The sequence below is a fragment of the Sylvia atricapilla genome, chromosome 4 (assembly GCF_009819655.1).
Source record: "Sylvia atricapilla isolate bSylAtr1 chromosome 4, bSylAtr1.pri, whole genome shotgun sequence".
Taxonomy (NCBI): domain Eukaryota; kingdom Metazoa; phylum Chordata; class Aves; order Passeriformes; family Sylviidae; genus Sylvia; species Sylvia atricapilla.
The window spans coordinates 72,084,502-72,106,466 of NC_089143.1; the positions used below are offsets into that span (position 1 = coordinate 72,084,502).

At 41.0% G+C, this 21,965-nt stretch overlaps 2 protein-coding genes across 2 annotated transcripts in view; both read left to right on the plus strand.

The window, feature by feature from the left end:
• SYNPO2 (synaptopodin 2) overlaps nucleotides 1–21,965 on the plus strand; it is a 295,612-nt gene that overhangs the window by 41,666 nt on the left and 231,981 nt on the right. The window lies entirely within an intron of this gene.
• Nucleotides 4,859–21,965, plus strand: part of LOC136360799 (bifunctional heparan sulfate N-deacetylase/N-sulfotransferase 3) — a 43,801-nt gene continuing 26,694 nt past the window's right edge. The window contains exon 1 of the mRNA XM_066318408.1: nucleotides 4,859–6,033. Within this exon, the coding sequence (XP_066174505.1) occupies nucleotides 5,053–6,033 (981 nt within the window). The 5' untranslated portion in view covers nucleotides 4,859–5,052. The remainder of the gene's footprint in view (nucleotides 6,034–21,965) is intronic.

The window sequence follows — 21,965 nt, forward strand, 5'->3', positions numbered from 1 at the left end:
TTTACACGTTTGAGCTGTTGCTGCTTGAATACTCTAGTCAGTAAAATAACGCTGTAAGTAGGGGTACTCCGTGTTTGGAGGCTGCTTTGGTATTTTCATTACTCATTTAAAAATCCGAGCCTTGCTCTTCCCACCAGGTTTGCTTGTGTTCAGTTCTGCTTTTCTGCTTCCTACCGTGTCATTTGTATATCCAAAAATTTCCATTTTAGTAACGCTGAAACGACTTTAGGATACTTCCTTTGAAGTCGTATTTCATAGTGACTGGCCAGAGCAGACCCCTGTGTTCAAAGCAGCGTTCTAATCAGTGGAGATTTAAATGTCTAAAGCAATATGCTAATCAGTATGCCTCCTTTTTTTTTCTGCTCTTCGTTTAAAACTCATCCTTCATGTAATGTGTCACCAGCACTGGTGGTAGTGTTCAGGTTGGTAAGGAATAGAATGAGAATATAGTGATGGGGATTATTAGAAGAAAGTTATTAAAAATACGTCCTCAGACAAACGTAATGTACCTGAATAGTATTGATGACTACATCATTCCAGAGCTAGCTCTGTTTTAATAGTTCTTGATGAAAAGGATTTTTGTTACCCTTTAAGAGTATGGTTTTACCTATAACTATGACCCAGCTTTGCTGTTTCTAATCAAGGGTCACAGTAAACAGTTGTCTTAGCACAGGCCTGAGGTAAAACTAAACCAGGTTTTTCTTACTGGGCTTTGATAAATTTCATTTGGAAACAGTTTCTCACTTACTTGTGGATATTTTAGTTGAGCCCGTTGTTTTAATCTTGATATTATTAACACAGCAGAATAAAGTTTCTTGTAGTTTTAAAAATTGTGTTGATACTCATGAGTCAACTTCTTTTTTTTAATTCTGTGCAGTTTTACGAGCCTGTGCAGGTAGCTAGTTTCTCAGTTCAGCATTTGTTTTTACTGGATTGAGAACCTCTGTGAAGAATGCAGTAGGCTGCATTCCCAGCCAGTGTTGTCTCCTGGAAGAGTTTCCTTTAGGGTTATCGGGGTGATATAGATGTGATATAGAGAAGCCGAGAATTTGGTCTTTTGTGCTTACCAATGAAACAACAAACTAAAGAAAGCTGCAAATGGTAGGAACTCACTTAGAGGGTGCTTCAGGTCTTTGGGGCTCCTCACGGTATTTGTTCTGTCATCAGTGCTACTTTGCTAGTGAATAAAAAATACCTGAAACAGAATAAGCAGAACAAATGATAAACCCCCAAACCAATCTAAACTGAAGATCTCTATTCAAATGCACCTTTTTCATGCTGGTTGCCTGCAGATGCTGTTTTTGGGACTGCCCAGCAGTGCTGTTCAGAATGGTGAACCTTTTGTGGTAATTAAAGTGGTAATTCTATCCTGGACCAGCAAGATTTTCACGTGAGCTGGTTCTGGGCTGCAGAAACCACTTCTGCAGTAGATGACAGGAGCATTGAGCCTTGCTGTCTGTGTTCATAACAAAATGCAAAACTTGCTTCCATGACTCAGCTTTCTCTCAGCAAGAGAGCCTCTCCATAGTGAGTCTGTAAGTTAAAAACCAAATTCTGAATATTCAAAGATGCTATTTGCACGTTAAGGGAACATTTTGATACCTCCTACTTTGAGCAGCAGAGGTAAAAGGTTCTGGTCTGAATTTTAACACGGTGGCATGAAAATGCAGGATGTAGGAGATCAAATGCAGGTTCTTGTGAAGCAATAAAGTTCTAGGTAAAAAGACAAACAGGAGAATTTTATAGCTTCAAACCACGGAAAAGTACCACACAAATTATTTCATAGGTAAAATTTATTGCAGCATCAGCTTTACAGAACTTTGGATTCATATAGTATCTGACACCTGTTTTCAAGTGCTTTGAGGTACAGGTGGGACCATATTCCTGTGTCACTGAACTCCACATGACTGTAAAAATCAAAAAGACCTGAGACTGCTTATGTTGTCTATGGGGTTTTTTTCATGATTTTTTTTTCACTGGAACAGTACTAACAAGCTTGAACTCTTGTGAAGACTTTTCTAGACTCTGTTTTTTCCTTTAAGCCTTTTTCTTACACTAGGACATTTTTTTATTGACGTTGAACTATCATGAGTTTTCCTTTCTTTGGTAAAGTGTTGCATTCTTTTGTGATGAAAGCAAGACTCCACAAGTACTATCCTCTTCTGAAATGCCACTTCTCACAGCTTACTCACTGTGGGTACATTGAGAGCTGCACCTCTTGTCTGGTTTTACTGTAGGAAAGGATAGTGAGCAAGGACCATCTTCCCTGAGGCCACGTCTAGAGATGTGATAAAGGTCACTGGCACACAGTGTGTGGGGCATCCCAGCAATGTCACTGCCAAGGAGGTGCATCGTGAGGTATTTTGGCTGTAACACAGCAGCAGAGTATCCAGCAAGTGCCACTGCTCCGGGGGAAATGCTGCTGTCCCTCGAGGAAAGGGTTGGTATTGTAAAATGCGTGTTCTCTTGGAGGTTTTTTGTTTTCTTGTCTCTCTGTGTTCTTTTGAACTGCTGCCAATGCAAACCAGTCCTCAAGCAAGTGAAAATCATATAAGGCTCAAGCTGATCCCGGAGAACATGCATTTGAAACTTGTGCCTTGCTCTGTTCCATCCTGACTGTCTCCAGCAGGGAGTGTGCCCAGTCCGCCTGTGTCCTGCTGCCTGGGAGAGCTCCTCATTCCTCACCGTGGGACCTCACATCTGTCTTGGCACTCCTTACAGCTCCTTCCAGCCACTCCTTCCAGCTGTGCTCTGCAGCCTCAGGGGTACCTGCAATTAGGAGCTGAGGATACAATGACAGGGCTTTTCTGGAGGAAAACACAGGTTTCTGGGCTGGCTCCAGATTTTTCTCTCTATGGAATGGCAATAGGAACCGTGTCCTTGCTCCAAATGTTTCTTGGGTTGCAACCCTTGTGTTGAACCCAGTTCAAACAGCTCTGTCTCGTCAGCCCTTCCTTGCTATGAGTTTAGGTCAGTGTCAATTCTCATTTTTTTCCCATATCTAGAGACCAGGCAGGTCTGTGGTTATCAAAGAGAAGTAGATGCATGTACAGCTTTTCTGCAGAATGCACTCAGTGTTAATTTTAGGCACTAAAATTATGTGTTTCTTGGCATTCAGGCAGCCGAATTGGAAATGCAAAATGAAGAAAACCCTTCGTGTGTGTAATGAAAAATCATCTGTCTGGAAACCTCTCTCTGGTGTTAACTCATTCAGGATGGAACTTCTCTTTGTCACCTGACTCGTTACCATATTAAATATCTTTGTTATGCCATCCATACTGATATTCTTGAAGCTAGTGTGGCAAGGATTGGACATTTCAAAGTTTAGGAATGTTGAGTTCTTCTAAAGGTACTTCTATACTGTTGTTTGGTCTTTATGCATTCTTCTGGGTTTTTTCAGATAGAAACTGGGATGCTGGGGTTATGTGGTTTCAGTCCAACACTGGTAGTGAGCCTGGGTGAAAGGCAGGTCTCCTGCCCAAAAGTCTCCACGTAAGGTTCAAGGCTGGGTTTGTCTCCCCAGAAGAGAAGGGGTTGATAAATAGGTATCTGTGAGGAGAGTAAAATCTCTCCAGAGTAGAATCTATCCAGACCCCAGGAATCTTGGTATGAATCTTAACTATGAATGAGGCAGCTCATGTACACTTGCTCTTCAGGGTGAATTTTGCAGTTTTGATGGATAAAATACCTTGGAGTTTCTTTTTCCCCTCATCTGATTTTTCTCATTTATTTTTACTTTATGCTCATCGTGGCGCTGGGAAGATCTGTCTTCAGGATTTAATTAAATTTATGGACATTACATAGGTATTGTTAGTACATCATATTTTTTAGCTCTTTTGAAAACCTGGAGTGAAAGAACAGTTTGCTTACAACGTAGGATTAAAAAAACCCCAACCAGGCATGGAAGGATTAAGCTCTCAGTTAGGAAGTAACCATGTTAATGTCACACCTTCTCCTAATCCCATTTCCAAATGGGCCTGGGTGCAAACTACACCGAACTTACAGTGGCATGTTCTAGATCTTCACACACTTAATATTTTTCAAAATCTGCTTTGAAGCTTTGTTTATGACTTCTCATTATTTTATGCTTGTCACACCATCCAGTTGTTTTACTGGGGGGTTTTGACAGCAGTTGTACTGCTGGCTTGAAAAATTGCTCTTTCCTTAAGTACAAGATGGAGCATAAGTATATCCTTAGGTGATCTGCCTGTTAGGTTTAACTTTTGATTTATTGCTTTCTCTTCTCAAATTTAAGAGCTTGATTATTCTTTTTTATTTATTTAATTTTTTTTTGAATGCAAAGAAATGCGAAATGCTTCTAACAGTTTGCAAAACTCCACAGTCCAGAAAAATGCTTTCTTTTCCTCTGATGTTGCAGGAAGGAAGTTTTTGCTTTAAAACCATTCCTGTAATAGATATAATATGGGGTGTATCAGTGTATGTTTGTACAGCAGTTAAGGTGTGCATGTTCTTGGTTCTTTGAAAAAGTAATACAAGGTAGAATTTGTTTAATCGTGTCGCCTCAGCTTTTTAGGGGTAGAAGGAAGAAGGTTATAATTTTCTTCAATATTTTGGTTGTTAGCAGTTGTCTACTTGGAGTTAACTTATAGCTTTAGGTAAAAAGAATTTCTAAAAACACAGGAAATTCTTGGCTTTTAGGTCTTGCTTTTCAGTACCTCAGCCTACTTTATTTGATTCTCTGAGTTGAGGAACCTGTGAGATTGAGAGACCTTCAAATGCACACGGCAAGTAATGGGAGCAGGAAAAAATACAGTATTGCAAAATTTTGAGCTGTTGGTCTCCAAACCTCTGGCTGGCAGTGATTCCTTTGCTTCCCATTAGTTTAAGCTGATGATACTTCACAAGGTGATGCCTCAATTAAACCTCTGATTTTCTTTTCTTCTAGACCATGCCTTCAGTAAAGCTCTGTGGAAGATAGATGTGTGTGCTGCAATGGTGACATAAATATTTCAGAGGACTGGAACAAGTTGTTGAGAATCTGTGTTTGTTTTTCATGCTGCTGTTGGGAGCTATCTAAGGCAAGTAAACACCATGAGTTTTATCCTGAAACTTCACAGACATTTTCAAAGAACAGTAATTTTGCTGGCCACTTTTTGTATGGTGAGCATAGTTATTTCTGCCTACTACTTGTATAATGGCTACAAACAGGAAAATGAACTTCCTGAAACCTCTTCAGAAGTGGAATGTGGTGATCCTCAAGTGTTGCCATACAAGCTGCTGGAGATGAAGACCACGAAGCCTGTTGATCCCCTGAGGACAGACCTTGTAGTGCTGGTGTTTGTGGAAAGCCAGTACTCAACGTTAGGCCAAGATATAATAACCATCCTGGAGTCTAGCAGGTTTCAGTTTCACATTGAGATTGCATCTGGGAAGGGTGACCTCCCAGTGCTGATAGACAGAAACAAAGGCAAATACGCTCTCATAGTGTATGAAAACATCCTAAAGTACGTGAACATGGACTCTTGGAACAGAGGCCTCCTAGATAAGTACTGTATAGAGTATGGTGTAGGTGTGATCGGATTTCACAGAGGCAATGAGAACAGCTTGCAGAGCTTTCAGTTGAAGGGGTTTCCTTTCCATGTGCACAGCAATCTGGGTGTTAAGGACTGTTGCATTAACCCTCATTCCCCACTGCTCCACCTGACTAAACCTTCTAAGCTTGAGAAAGGGCCCGTGCTTGGAAATGACTGGGCCGTTTTCCAGATTAATCACACAGCTTATCAACCAGTGATATTTGCAAAAGTAAAGACGCCAGAAAACCTTTCTCCACCTGCTGCTGTAAGTGCTCTCTATGCCACAGTAATTCATGACTTGGGGCTCCACGATGGGATTCAACGGGTCCTTTTCGGCAATAACTTGAATTTTTGGCTGCACAAGCTGATTTTCATAGATGCCATCTCTTTCCTCTCTGGAAAGAAGCTCACACTATCCTTGGATAGGTACATTCTGGTTGACATAGATGATATCTTCGTTGGCAAGGATGGAACAAGGATGAACACCAACGATGTACAGGTAAAATTCGTGCACAAACTAATGGTCGTTACAGCAAAGTGATTTTTTTTTATCTGAAAGTGAATAGTTGTTCGTAGTTGAAGCTTCAAGGCTTCACCCAGGAGCTGCTCACGTTCAATGCAGTCTTACAAGCAGGAGGTAAATGTGGTGAGCAGCAGCAAATGTCAGCATAAGCTTTGAAGAGTGGGCTGGGGTTTTGGCTGTTTGAAATAGGTTTGGATGTCAGGAGTTGCTTGCAGCGTTTCACCTCTCTCATCTCTGTTTAATGGCCCTTGCTGGCAAGGAGGGTTTGTGTTAATATTGGCCTTGAAAGCTCATTCTGTCACTAAATGACCTGACAATTTCCATTTCGATGTTTAGAGTTGTGCATTCCTGAAGGGCCTTTTCCACTCTTGTGCTGTTCAAGTGAGGTGATAGTTCTTGGTCAGTAGCACTAACACCTTAACATCATTTCTTCTGTAAGTATTTCTCCCATGCTTTTTGTGAGGAGTGTTGTCCCAAAGGAGGTAGTAGGAGGTCACCTTTCTCAACTTGGTCTAGAAGCTAAAAATCTGTAACATAATGATTGTTGGTTGCCCTGTTTGTGCTAAAAATCAGGAAGAATACTTTCTTAGAACTTTGTTAATGGAATGAGGAACTGCAAGAAGGAAAGACGAGGGCAGCGCTGCATGCAGTGGGTTATTTTTCTTTCAGTTTTAACTAAGTTTTTGGGCATTTTCAGTGTTAATGTATTTGTCAAGCTACAGCAACTCTGCATGCAGTGTTAAACGAAAGGTTTGGCCCTGCAGTTAAACTCTTCATTTGCTTTAAAACTGCAGCCCATGCTCTTTCCCAAAACATTCTCTGTACATGCAGTTATAAATGAGATTTACCTCCCTTGTTAAGTAGGTTCTTTCCTTAGGCAAACAAATCACTTGGGAGAGAGCAGAAATAAAGGTGAAGCTTCTTAAATGGTTTTCCTGTGGAGAACACAGTGGCAGTGTTTGAGTTAGGTGAGTAAGTCTGCTTGGGGAGTCTCCTAAATGCAGGAAAAAAGTGAGGTCTGACCAACATCACTGGCAGAAGTTGTGTTGCTCTGCAGAAGCAGCACTTTCTGGTAACCAAGTGAGTGAAATAAAGCCTGACTGAATCCATCACTGTGTTGGGCAACAGCAGTCAGAGATAGAGAACATGTTTTGCATTGTTTCTCTTTGCAAGTGACACCTTAGGATTGTCATTTTAAATAAGTTAGGATGTCTAATTACCAGAATTATACACTAGAAACAGGAGACTAGTGAGACAAATTTGATTACAGCAGATACAGAAGGATAAACCATGTTGTCTGGGGAGAATAATTTGCGGTATGTCAGAAAGTAATCTTCCCAAAATAAAATTGTCGTATTAAATAGCAGTAATATCAAAGTGGAAATAACTTTTAAGTAGGATAATTTCATTTATTCAGAACTGTGTTCTGAAACAATGGAATCCGAGAAAAGTGTTCCCTTCTGGTTCTTCATCTGCTTACAGTTAGAACATTGTGTTTAACGTGTTGTTAGGGCTGTCGGATGCAATGCATCTTCATTGCTATTAATATCAAAGGAGTTATTCTCTGTGGCACAATGACGTGTGGAAAGAATGAAGCAAAGTCAATTTGCAGTAGTTGGAAATACGTTCCTGTGAAGTGTATTTGCAGATAAGTGGCATCTCATTAAACAGGAGTTTTACTGAGCTCTGCTGCAGTGACTGATGCAGATTTGGGCACTGCAAGTGCGAAAAGAGGTTCTAAATGTAGACTTTGTATCATTTCAGTGCTCAAGATTAGCTCATTCCCACGAAGCACACATTTTCACTACTGGCAAAGTAGAATTGAGGAGGATACTCTTTCGTGACTTAATTTTGTTTGACCTATCTCCTTGTTAGTATTTTCTGGACATACTCACAGCTGCTAGGGCTGTGAGCTGGAAGAGAGTAAGGTGAATGTTTCTACCAGTATTTTATTAATGCAGATCAATCTGAATCGAGGAATCTCCCAAGAGCCAGAAGACCTCTAGAATTGGTTCTGATGCTCTGTGGATAGGACAGAGTTCAGAAACTGGGAGGTTAATGCAGAACCAGTAGCAAAAATCTGGTGGTCTGCTCCAAACCCTCTGCTCAAGCTGAGCCATGGCTGGGTGCCTTTTGGCTGTCTCCAAGGAGAGAGATCCTGACTGCATGTAAAATTGTGTTTTCAAAGGAATTTCTTCTTTAGATATCTCAGTTAGATTTGCAAAGTGGCCAGAATAGTTAATATTTGGGGGCTCCGAATTCACGCACTCCTTTAGAGTGTGTGAATTAGAGCTAAGCACTTAGAAAAATTGCTGTTATAAGGTTTAGTGGTGATTTTTTTTTCAGTGTTATTATATACTGACCTCAGAAGAGGTCAAATTAAAAGCAGGCCCTCTAAAATGAGTGTCTTCTCTACCTCTAAAAGAGGAAGCAAAGTGATGGTACTTCAGCTTGAGTACCTATAGTGTCAGGAACACTGAAGAGCCCTTCTGAAAATCTTTGGCAAACATAGATTATCAACCTAAATCCTGTTGTAAATGCTTTGTTTTGTTAAACAGCAGATTAAGTTTATTCTAGTTTCACCACAGCATCTTCAATTAAAAAAAAAAAACAAAGGACTTGAACAACTTGAAGCAGTGGTTCAGATTTTTAGAATAAGTACCTGTTAGAGATTTGCCTGTCTCTGTGTAACATCTGGGCTGATAGAACATCATTCTTTGATGTAGGATACTGATTAGCTGGCACTGTGCATCAACAATAACCATCCATCCTCGTGCTGATGTACTTTATCTTCCTCTGGTATAATAGAAATAATGGAAGGGAATGTTTCCATGGCCTAATTGCCTCCCACTTTGAAAATAAGCTTGGTAATAATCAACTCAACATTCATTTTTCAGTAAGATTTTTTCTCTTCTATTGTCTGTCAGGCAGGAGGGAGCATTAGGCCTGTGACAATGTTATATTTTATTTTCCTTGTTTCTTTTAGAAAGACTGAAGAGCCTGTGCAGTGCAAATAATTCATTTAAATGGACATACAGAGAATAATCTATCTAGATATCCATAGAATAAGTTTATCTTAATAGACCATGATGGTCCTGGCTGACAGTCTACTAATCTAATATCTTTTTTGGTTACAGTCACTGTTTGTGAAATTTTTATTACTGTAAAACATCGAGATTTTTCAAGTGGGAAGCAGATGATAAAAGGGGGGTGAGGGGAAATAAATGTGATTTTTTTTTTTTTTTTCCTATTGACAGTTTGTTCCATGCTGGTGGTCTAGGCTGTCTACCTTTCCCTTCCTTTCCCCAGTATATGCACTTTCTGGAGTTCCTTGAGAGCTAATCACATTTTTCAAATGACAAGTTAGAACACTGCCAAAATATTTTTTTTCCTAATAATTAGCTGTGTGGGTTCCTCTTGACTGTCTGGTGTGCTTTGTGTGCTTTTCAAAAGAGACTGAATTGAAGTCAGAATCTCTTCTCCTCAGGTAAGCCTAACCTTTCTCTATACCTGTAGTTATTCTGTATTATTGCCAAGGAAAACTCTTCCTATTAACCATATCCATTACTGGAGGGGGCTGATAGCTCCTTGTGTATCCCTCTTGGGAGTGCTGGGGCAGTGCATCTGTCAGTGTGTATGTGCACTGCAGTGGGCAATACAAGATCCAGGCTGCACCCTTCCAGCATTAATCACTGGAGAATTGGAGAGAGGAGCTGTGCCAAACATTGTGCTGGTAATGGAGAGGGCCCAGGCAGAAGGAATCAATTCCCAGCCCTTCAGTCTCCACACACAGTCACTCATCTTGCCTGCAGGTTGAGGTTTGTAAGGCAGACGCCTCTAATGGAGTTACTCCTCTTCACTTCCCACAGCAGACATAAACACAATAAACGGCTCATCTTCAGGCAGGCACTCCTAAAGTGAATTACACCTTAAAAGTATGTAACGGTTCATATTTTGTTTCCAGAGTGACTAAGATCGGATATAAACATTTGTGTTTGGTCAGATCAGTCCTCTTCCATTTTCCATAGCCGCTTCTTTGTTACTTTCTTACTAACATTGGTGGCCTAACCTTTTGTTTAATATAGTTCTGTTTAATAACAGATTTCCCCACTTAGAGCTAATTGTTTATTCCCTGTGTTAAATTCATCCACATGAGTCAGCACTGCTTAAATTACTGCAGTTATTTAAAACCCATTAAGTGTCTTTTCACCCTGTGCAGCATTTTTGGAAAGAAAGCAGAACTTCCCAAGGCAAAGCAGACCACTTGGCTATAAATTTTACAAATCCAGTCGTGTGGCTGTTCAGTTTTTATTGCGTAGGAATGACCTAAATATTTTGCCTCAGAAGAGAATCTTCCATATCTAGTGTGTTAAGGCAGAGGAGCTAAAAGGTGCAGAAAGCCTGAACTGTCAAGACAAAGGATGGTCCCTGTCACAGGAGGAAGTCTTAATTCTCTAAGTTAATTGCTTCTTTATCTGTAGGATCACGTAGAAGGTTATCAGAAAAGAAATGACAGATGTGTCATCAAATGTGTCAGCTGCAGAATCACTGAGCCATAAATCTTTCCTTCAGGGAGGTTCAGAAATCTTTTAAATCACATTTTTAAATTACATAAGAAATTAATGATTACGAACTTTTGTTCTGCTAAATCATTTTGCATTCCCAGTCTGTGAGCTGTAATAGCTGTATACCATTGTGGAATGTGTCTGCTGTGTGTGTACGTACATTCTTTCTTAATGTGACCTGAAGCTCCTGAGGTATTTCATACTGACTTGTTGGAAATAGTGAGTAAAAAGTGCATTCAGTTCTTCAGAAGTGTCAGGGAGAAGGAGAATTACTGACTGGGGTGTCTCTGTAGCTGTCTGATGCCCCAGCAAAGCTGGTTTACTTGAGCACATTGTGTCAGCTGTAGTAGTGTGGAGTATTGCACACTGTGAGACAGTAGAGAATTAGATTTCAGAGCTAAAATACAACTTTAAAAGAAGTTATAAAAATTGTCTTGCATATTTTATGGGCTGCTACCAGGATATATTACACTCCAGCAGTCAGTTACCATAACATCTTGCTTCTTAAAGCAGTTTGTGTTTCATGTGCCAGCCTCTGTGAATTTTAATCCAGTAAGATGGATGCAACTGCTGCTCAGTAGAGCCCAGCTCTTTTTGTTAAGATCATACTGATGTTTGAAATGCAAAGCAGGATAAAAATCCTCTCCTAGAGCAAGGGGGCTGCAGAGGGGCCACGGGGACCCAGAGGAGCTGGCTCTGCTTTGGGTCTGGCACTTCTGGGGCTGCCAGAGCAGTGCTGGGAATTCTTCGTGGGCCTCTTCCTCCTGTTCTGCTCCTGTGTGAGCTGGACACAACCAAATCCATGGAATAAGCTTGGTGCTGAGTTTAATTTAGCAGTTTATCCAGTTTCTCAGTGGATAATGACAGAAACCATGCATGCAGTTTTGGTACTGCAGCCTTCATTCCTGTGAATTCTGTGGTTTGCGTTAGTTCTGGCTTTGCTGAAATTCTTGTTTGTCATATATTTTGTATTTAGTTTTCTTTGAAAAATGAAATTTTGGACTTCTTTCCCTCTGTTTAGTTTTGCAGTACTGGAATAACTGAATCTGTTGGTTTTTTTTTTTTTTTTTTTTTGGTTTGGTGTTTAATTTTAATGCTCTGATACTGTACATGAAAACCTAAAAATGTTTCATGGAGACCTAAGTCTTGAGACAGTGATATGTCAAGGATTTCACCATCTCCTACTGTTATAAATTTAGTGGCAGGTTAAGAGAAGAAAAATGCATTTCAGCTGCAGTTTTTTATCGTCAGATGCAGAAATAGTTTCTTGGCATGGTAAATCCCATGAGGTAGTGGTAAATCTTTGAGGGTAGTGAGGCTGATTTGCTTCAGGTTCTTCTACCCCAGCACCTGATCTATGGGTTATACATTCCTTGGTTGTCTTCAGGATAGAGCCAAAGTCAGGAAATCATGGCTTCTGTGGATCTGCTGGTGCTTTCCCAGGTAAGATGATGTGCACTGTGGCTTCAGTCATCTGCATCTTTCCAAAAAATCAGAGTAATTTAGTTTCGTTTCTAAATTCTCCATATTTCTCTGTGATGGTGAACACTTTGCTGTCCTTAGGCTTAATGTGACAATGGTGTCTTCCTGTTCTCAATGGAGTTTTCTGTTTCAAGAGCTCTTTTAAATAAAACTTAAGGAATGACACTCATCTGAGATCAAGTGGTCTGACTCTGAATAGTTGGTAATGCTGTTTCTGGTTTTTCCCTTGACTTCATTTATGATGCAGAGATGTCTTTACTCTTGGGCATAAGAATTCTCATCCAAAGAAATCCTCACAAATGCTTATGTCCACCCAGTGTGCCAGCCTGCTCTGAGATAATTTTTGGCTCACAGCCATGTGGTTAGCAAGCTCTACCTCCCTCTGTCTACTGAAAAGTATAGACTCTAGGATGTTGGTGACTATTTTCATGGGTGTGATAAAAAATGCATGGCATTCTGCTCACTTTGAGTGCTGTCAGTGTAACCTAAACTCTGCAGTGTTTGGCCATGGAAAACAAAAGCTGCTGTCCTGTCAGTCCCTCTCTTTCCTTGGCTTGCAAGTTCTCTTGGTCAGAGGCTCTTTTTGTCCAGCCAGCACCTCAGTAACACAAACAGTAATAATGCAATAGAGCTTCCTGCAGAGCTGCACAGATCCATCAGCAGCATGCCAGTGGCTGCTGCAGGACTGATTCTGGCCTTTTTCAGTGACGAGTCAGCCATCCACTTCCTGCTGCTGACAGAACTGAATGAAACTTTCACAGCCAGCAAATAAAAACCAAAATGCGGACAGATCCAGAAACCAAAGCTGTTAACTGTAAAAGATGATGCCAGAAGTGAGCCTTCCTCGCTCTTTGGTCACGTCAAGGAGGCACAGTCTGGTGAGAAGAGAAAAATGAGAGTGGAAGTGGGACTCCTAATTCATTCCTTTCTCTTGCAGTACTGCAGTATGGGAAGTGACCTTGCTTCCCCTGTTCAGTCTGGAAGGTCAGTGCAATGGCATGGCTGATTCTTTGGTGACCATGCTTACAAAACCAAGTCAAGGAAAAGCAGTTGGTTGACAGTTGATGTGTAGCCCCTGGTGGAATAACAATTCCCTGTCTATTTCCAATTCCAGTTTCTTTTTCTGTGCGCAGACCATAAAAACCTTACGACCAATTTTTAGAGGTAGTTACTCTTTAGAAGATTCTTTCTTTTACTTCACAGTCCTGGAGATGAGTTAGTGTTGCCCCTTAAAATGTAGCTTCATATCTGAGATTAGTAATAAATTTAAAACTGCTTTATATTGCAGAAATTATACTGCAATCCATTTGAAAATAGAAACAGTGGAGAGGACAAATAAAAAAGTCTCTGACTGTGCAGGGGAATGCTCCCCACAATCATTCCAACCCAGGTCAGTAAATCCACATGACAAAGGCCCTCCAGAGGAGATGGGTCTGGTTTGGGAGCACTGGTTGCATTTCTGAGGGACTAATAAACCACAGCTCTTCCTCAAGCTCCCATTTACTTGCCTTTTAGTGTTAGCAGTTCTGGGAATAAGCCAAGTGTCTCTGCTCCATTTTAAAGTGGACTTGGACTAAAGATACCTCAGCGTTGTCTTTGATAGAATGCTAATGGCACTCAAAAGGAGACTGAAAATCAATTTTGCATTTCTATAAAAAATGTTATTTTATGCTGCAAGATGTTGCTCTTATCCCTTGTCCTTTTCCACTGCCATTGTTAAAGGTAATAGAAATGTTGAAAATGGTAATCCTGAGAATATCCTAAAACAAGATGAGTAATAAAATATATCTCAGTTTGTAATGTAAACTGGGCTTAAATTCAAACAGGCTGTGAAAAATATTTTACATCAGTGAACCACTTCATCTTACTGAAGAGGTTTCTAGATTGTGCTCAGTTCTGCACAACTTGATTAGAAATATTTGGAGAGTTCTTAGAGACACCAGAATAGTCAGGAAACATCTGAGCAGAAAATGAAAAATAAAAGCTAAAGAATTCAGTAAGTAACGATGACCACAGCAGAAGGCAATGGGCTGCAGATGTCTGCAGGGTATAAACAGTGAGGATGGATAAAATACTTAATGCAAGGCACAGAGATACTCAAGTGTAGGCTGAGTAGACAATAAAAGCAGCAGAATAGAGGCTAATATCCACAAGGAGGTAGAAGGATTATGTAAGTCTTTAAAAATTACATTTGGCAAGAGAGTATGAAGTATGCCATTGGAAGGAATACAATATTGGCAGGGGATTTGCATTAAGAGATGTTGTCAGTCTCGTGCAGTAAATCAAATGCAGAGCTCACTTGGATTCCTGTGTGTTGGTCTGAGGCTGCAGGTGCAGGCTTTGCCAGCTGGGGTGTTTATCTAGGCACACCTAGCTTTTGTAATCTTGTCTTCTAGAAACACTCATGCAAACAGGTAAGGGGTGTGTTAACACTTCTAACAGAATCACACCCCCACTTTTTCACTGGAGCCTTGGGATTTTCTGCAGTTACATCCTTTAGACTGGACACAATGTGGGAGCCAATGAAACTGATCAATTCTTCTTACCTTGGAATAAGTTTTCATCTTCTTTCTGTGTTGTCTGCATAATATAATCAGGAAAGAATGGCTTGTGAAAAGAGGTGTATTTGTTATTCTGTGGAAACTTTCTCTTGGGGTTTTTCTTGTCATTTCTTTGATACCAATGCTGATATATCTGGGGAATTTCATTCAACAATTTTAGAACTACTCATAGAAAGAGGGGGAAAAGCATAAATTGTGACCCTTGGCTGGTGAGTGGAGCAAGCTGAACACTAAATTCCCAGCTGTATCTTACCTGGAGCTTTCAGACAAAGTGAGAAAATGAATTTTTTTTTGTTAAAGATTGGGTTTTTTTCTGTCAGTAAAGGTGAAGCATGGGAAAAGAGCTTTTGGTTTTCCTCAGCTCACCTGAAATTTAGGTACAGGGGCAGATAGATTAAAAAAGATTCATAAAAATAGCTGTTAGGAAAAGAAAAGAACATCTCAAGAGCAAGTGAATGAACTGTGACATCGATGCATTTTCCAGCCCATGGAATAATCTTTATTTAATATACCAGTGATGTGATAAAGCAGGGAGGGTAACCAGTTTATTTTGATTTTTATCTAGATTACTGGGCTTTGGGTCTTCATTCATTTGCACTCTCTTTGTTCTCTAGTGTGTAAAACTCAGCATTTACACAAATGCTGTGCTTTAGTCTTACCTGGGAGGGGAAAGTATCAGCTGAGAGGCCAACAAATGCCAAAGTGTTTCTCTTTGCTTGGTGTCAGCATTTTAGACATAGCTTGTAGTCTCCAATGCCTCTTCCAAGGTACCTGAATAGCAGCTGGTTATGCCTTAGCCTGTGGAGCTGAGTTTTTCTGTAGTCGTGTAACAGATTTATATTGTAATTCTGGCCAGTGTTACTCTCTGGAAAAACAGTGTTGAAATTTAAATGCTTTGAATTCTGTGTGCATTGGAACAATAGATAAATTTCACTCACTGTTGAACTCTGATCGTTTGGGTAATGATATTGACCAGGCTTTGAAATCTTGTCTATTTAATATTGTGCTGAGCAGGAAACTGTAGGCCTTTTGGGGACAAGCATGTTTTAGTTTGTCCAGGCTCAGGCTTTGAGGTCCAGAGAATATTGGCACTGAAGATAAAATAAGGCTGACGTTTTTCCAGAAGGCCATATTCACATTCTCTTGGATTTCATATATTTAACACTGACACCGCATTTTTACTTTCATTACCTCAAGAAGTGGAATTTTTTTTTTTTATTTCCCAGTCTGCCTCTGTCGGTCCAGGGATTAAATTGAAAGAGGGCAGATTTCTATTGGACATCAGGAAGGAGAGTTTTTTGCAGTGAGGGTGGTGAGGCACTGGCACAGGCTGTGCAGAGAAGTGGTGGTGATCCCACCCCTTAAAGTGCTTAAGGCCAGGTTGGATGAGGAGGTTACTTGGAGCAACCTGGTCTATTGGAAGGAATGAGGGTACTGTTCCTTTCTTACCTGGACAGGACAGGTGGGGCCGTGGGCAGAGATGCTTGGAGATCTGACATGGAGAGCAGGTCCTAGGCAGCAGCGTGACAGGAACTGCGGGCTGTTGCACCTTGGGAATAGCAGTTTTGGAATCAAATCTGTGGTCAAGTAGGTTTTAGGGGCCATCACCTTTTGTACACTAGCCATGGTGTATAGGTAGGCCTGAAATGGCCCCTCTGGAACATCAGTGCTCTGGGCAGAGCAGCATGGATGTGGACAAACCTCCCAGAGCAGAGGTGGTGCAGTGCCCTGGCTGGGGCTGCCTGCACATCAGCTGGCCTCCCAGCAGCTCTCTGCTGTTCAGGGATCATCCCACTGTTAGGATAGGGTTCATAATTTCTGTGACCACAAAGCTGGGAATAGAGCCTCAGCTTCACTGCAGCCAGGTGTTGCTTCCATGGTCCCAACCAAATCAAGTATAACTCTGCCTGGGTAATCGGGATGGGGGGAGAAGGAAAAGGTTGGGACGATTTGTACTTGGAAATGAAGTAGGTCGGGGGAAACTGTACCTAATCATCATAAGATAGATGATAGAATGATAATGATTGTTGGTAGCTGAACATGATTACTATCTCAAACTAGAATAGTAAGGAAGATATTTACAAAATTCATGCTTGGATGTATACAATAGAACAATGTAGGTTTAATGATTAACATAAAGTTATGTAAAGGAGGGGTATAATATTGGGGCCTTCTTGGACCCTCGTTGGAGTTGGATTTGGGTTTGTACCCCGGCTCCCAGAGCTCTCATCAATAAAGCACCCACGTAATCAATTCCCCTGATTATGTGTTTTCCTGGCTAACACCACCTTGTCCTGCAGCCTGCAGTGGGAGCTGCAGCTGGAGCCGGCTTCTGAGGAGGCATTAAATAAGGAGCAAATGTGCTGTTGATAATGAATGTGGAGCTGGGATCATAACCTCTGTCCTTTCCGAGCTGGGTGGCTATAAAATACACGTCCCGTTAGACAGAACAGCCGTGCCACACTTTTATCTGTGACAGAGCAGTGTGCACCCTTGCAGACAGGATGTGAAGCTGCAGAAGTGTGGGCTGGCTAATGAGGGGTGCAGAGGTTTCATGTCTAACATTTCCTGGGAGCCAGACAAGTGTCAGCACGAATCAGTGAACAGCCCTTAGAATTTATCTGCTGCTGGTGGGATGCAGTGGAGACAAGGCAGAGGGAGCAGAGTGGCCCAGGAGTGACCTGGAACATCATCTGAGGGATGGCCTGTCATGCTCAGGGCTGAGGCAGCTCTGGGGCTGTGTGTGACTGCAGCTCGGCTGTTCCACTGGGGCTAACAAACCTCAGCTTCCCTCTGGGCTGACCATCACCAGAACATCAAAATACCCAGAGATTCTAAATGCATTTTACAGCCACTTCGGTTTTACTCTCAGTTCTGTTACTCCGTGAGGACTCACCTGTTAATACTCAGTGTTACATAGGCAGGGCAAGAGTTAGGTAAAAATGCAGCCAGCAAGGTCTCTATTGAATCCTATCTGACCAAAATCCAGGGGAAAATAGGTGGAAGTTGGATGTTTTATTTGCTCTGTTTCAACTGACCTGGGATTTTTTTTGACCTTTAATTAAAAGAAATGCAGGATTTTATTTCTGCTAACTGCAAAATAACGAGATCGTTTAGCTGTTTAGTAACAGTAACCTCTTTCATCTAAGTACAGTTTAATTAAGTGCTAATAAAGCAGAAGTTCAGACAGAACCCTGAAAACAGCCTGCTAATTACTTTGGTTTATTAAATAGTATTGGCACCAAGTATTTATAACCTTCAAGTTACCTTGCCGTAATTAGCTCAGTTCTCATTAGCTGGTACTTCAGCCTCCAAGAAGTGAGAAGTTGGCGAAGGAAGTTAGAAATATTTCTTAAATCTCTTGGTTGTACAAGTGATTTACCTAGATGAAAGAGCCTAATTACTTGAAAATACGTAATTGCACTATCATCAAGATCATTATTGTACGTGATAAAAAAACATCTCTAAAGGAAGACCCAGCGACATCTAAAACACTGTGTCCTGATTGTGAAAAACGAGTTCCACTCTTCTAGAAAAATTTATAACTTTAATAAAAATAGACAATTTAGGAGACAGAAAAAGCAAAAGTTTCTTGGCAGAGGGTGCCTGACATAAAGTCAGCCAGCGGCACACTTTTCACTCTTTCAGACTTCGATATTTAAGGATTGCTGTGTCCTTTCCATCATCTTATCTGGTAAATTTATTTGTAGGTGGCTCCACTCTGTCTGGTAAAATGGGTCTCATAAATTTTCTTCTTGAGATTTTTGGTTGTTCTCATTTTGATAAAAAACCCAGAAAGTTAGCAGATTTTTATGCAGGGTTACAAGGTGACGACCCTTTCCCCATATCTTCTGGCATGGTTAGTTTAGAAGAAAAAAACCTAGTATTTTTACTATTTACCCTATGTCTCAGTCAGAAAATACATTCATCACTTTTCTAAACTCTATTAACAAAAACATAATACAGTACAATTAAACATAATATTCATTCTAATATTTGAGAAAAGGCAACTTTATAATATGCATTTATAACAATGATGAAAAAACTTTTGATTGAAATCAGTTGAGCCACGTTTTCTAAAGTGGCTCTTTATATTTTAAGGATCCTTCACTGGACACATAAGTTTGGGATGGAATTGTGGGTCCTGAATTATTTTCTTCTGTTGGACACTGAAAAACTTGGGACTCCATCACTGGACTCCAGCCTTATACTTTATTGATACTTAGAGGGAAAATTTGGGTAACTGCTCTTCGCCAGCAAAACACTTTGTAGAAAAAGCTGAAGGTTTTTTCCTTGCCCTCTCTCTAGTGTCAGCTCTGCTAAGGGACAAATTAAGCTTTCTTGTCCTTTTGTCTGAAGGATAGATAGGGGTGTTTTTTTCAGGTACACTTCTATACCCAGAGCAATTATTCTTTCTCCCACATAGATAAAATGTTTATGGCAATGGGTGTCAAATTGCTAATCTTGGAAATACAGAAAGAGTAGTCATTGCATTTTAATGATGTTCCAAAAGACATCATTTGTCCTGAAGGAATCATTTTTGCTCAGAAGCAGAATGTCCAATAAAATGCTGATTCCCAGTCACTTGGGCTGGACCTTCACTGAGGCGGTGTTCCTGCTTGTCCTGCTGCTCCCAACACCCCAGGCTCTGCAGGAGGAGGAGGTGGAGGGAGGCAGGTGGTGTGAGTGCCTGAGCAGGAAAAGGCAAAGTGCTGTCCCAAAAAGCGCAGAGTAAAAGGGCATCGCGTCAGTGACAGCTCATTAAACCTCTCCACACCAGGAGCTCCACTCAGAAAATGGCTTTAGTTCTGTTTCTTCTCTCTCTTGCAGGGGTTACAGAGGAAATGCAGTATGGGAAAATCAAAGCTGTTCCTGGGTAAGAGCTCCCATTGAGGGGCTTGCTCTGCTTAGCTTGGGGTGCTTTCACATTACACTTTCTGTTAGTTTGTCCTTCCTTTTCAGAAGGTCCCTGCCTTTATTCAAGAGCCAATACAACATTAGAAATTTTACTCAAAAGCAAAATAATTCCTAATTTAACGACTCCTTTGATAGTATTGTCAAACAGGAAAACAGTTAGGCAAGCGAGCATTGAGAGATGAGATGTGCTTCCCAAAAAAAGGAGGAAGAGAAAGGCTTTCTGGAAAATTATGAAGCTGCCCTTGCATTTGTTGCTGACATGAAAGCATGTAGTGATGCGAAGTGTAAGATGTTAGTGCTGCAGCACTGTGAGGCTCTGTCTGCTTGCCAATTTAGTTGAAATGTACGTGATTGCAAGTAGAATTACCAGCATATTGGACTATATTTTTCTTTTCAAGTGCCTGAGTTCTTTAGCAGCTTTTCAGCAGGAAAACAGTCATAAATATGTTGGTGTGACTGCACAAAGAAGGCGTCGTTCCTCTTTGGTGAACCAGAGTTCAACAAGGCAATCTTGATTTATTCCTTTGATCAGTCAGGATATTTGAGGCTGAATATTTGTGTTGATGCTGAAGAAATTACAACTGTCTGTTCGCTGAAGACAGGCTGACACTTGTAACTTCTCTGTGGTAGACTCTAAAGTGAAACCACATTGACATTTGAGGGCAGGAGAGAGGATGGCTTCCTGGCTGTGGAAGTGGCAAGCAGGTCTGAAGATATTTTGTCCTTGAGCAAAAACTTTTGACAGCCCATGTCATCTGTCCGTGCCTCTGTCCTGTTTGAGAGACGAGAAAATGTGTTGTCTTGCCATAAGGATAACTTTTGTCTGTCCCTTGAGTCGTAACAGGGCCTTTTTCTGAGATTTTTAGTTTTACTACTAGTGAAGAAAAAAGGGGTCTTACATCATGTGTTGGACACTTACATTTGGCTTCTGGCACTAGGAATTTCCTGAACCTGATCTGTGAGCGTAGCAAAAGTTCAAAAGAAAGTACTCCATTGGAGCTGTGTACGTTAAAGGAATGATGCAGCCAGAGATTTATTTTCCTTATAGTACCAACAGAAATATAACATGTACTAAATAATTATTTATAAACATATGAAGACTTGACTAGACAGTTTTAAAACATGATATTCAGTACTGGTGTATTTATGTAACATCTCATAACCCCCAGAGGGGCTGTTCATAAACAATCATAAAATATCCAGAGAATACCAGCAGTTTACCTTCAGCTTATAATACAGCATGTAGAAATGAAATTTCAGGCTTTTAGTCCCCCTACTTTTCTCTCTTTCTGTCTTTCTGATGGAAACTCACAGTAATCAGCTATGCCATCTGCTACTATATATTTTTCATGAGTTTTAACATTTTGTTTTTAGAACCTGAAAGATGAGTAAAATGTCAAGTCGCCCAGAAAATAATCATAGGCACGACAACTCAAATGTTAGCTTGGCTTGTCTGTACCCAGAGTGGTTCACAGCAGGTCTGGGGCCTCCCTCTTCACAGGCAGAGCAGGTACACCCTTGGAATTAGCTGATACATTCCCAACACAAAGTGCCAGCCACAGTGGCAGAATTCATGCCCAGGGATGGAGTGAACTCTGTGTCGCATCCTTACAGAAGTGTCTTGGGCCTCTTGCCACCTTTCTCCCTCCTCCCTTTTAAAAGCCTCTTTTGCCATTCTAGTTTTCCATCCTGCTGAGACCAGGCTGGAGGTGACAAGCTGGGAAGGTGTTAGAAAGGTACAGGATAAAACCTTCAGCTCAAAAACTGGTCACGGCTTTTAATGTGGAGGGAAAGGAGTAAGCAGCCCTTCGTGCCACCTGACTGTCAGGCTGTGCTCAGGATCCCTTCCCCTCAACAGTGTGTGCCCTCAGCACAGGAGGGGAATAGCTGGATTATTTGCCTCATCCCTTTTTAACCATGCAGAGATAAAATTACTTCATTGAATAGGTTCTGAGCAGCTCAGGATTGGTTTTCATATTAATCCTGTGCAGATTTGCTGCCTTCCATTAGAATAAGAAGCCTCCTCGGAGATCTTTGCACTCTCAGCCTGTGCAATATTTTTTCACTTAATATTACGCTTCATAAGTCTGGACCTTGTTTTCAATTATCTCCGTTCTGTGCTTCATTTTGCTCCTGCCTTTGGAACGTCTCTTGTTCACAGGACAGTTTTCAGGCTTTGTGCTGAGAGATGATATCTTCACCAAGTGAGCCCTGGGAAAGACCTGGAGAAAAGCTTGTGTGCTCTAATAAGGTGGATGTTGCCTTGACCTGTAGAGTGGGTCATGTTTTAAGGAACTGTAAGTTGAGTGTACTGTGCCTAATACCTAAACTGGACTGGACTTCCTAGTATTTTGTTGTCGTTGGCATATAATTGTAGGCAAAT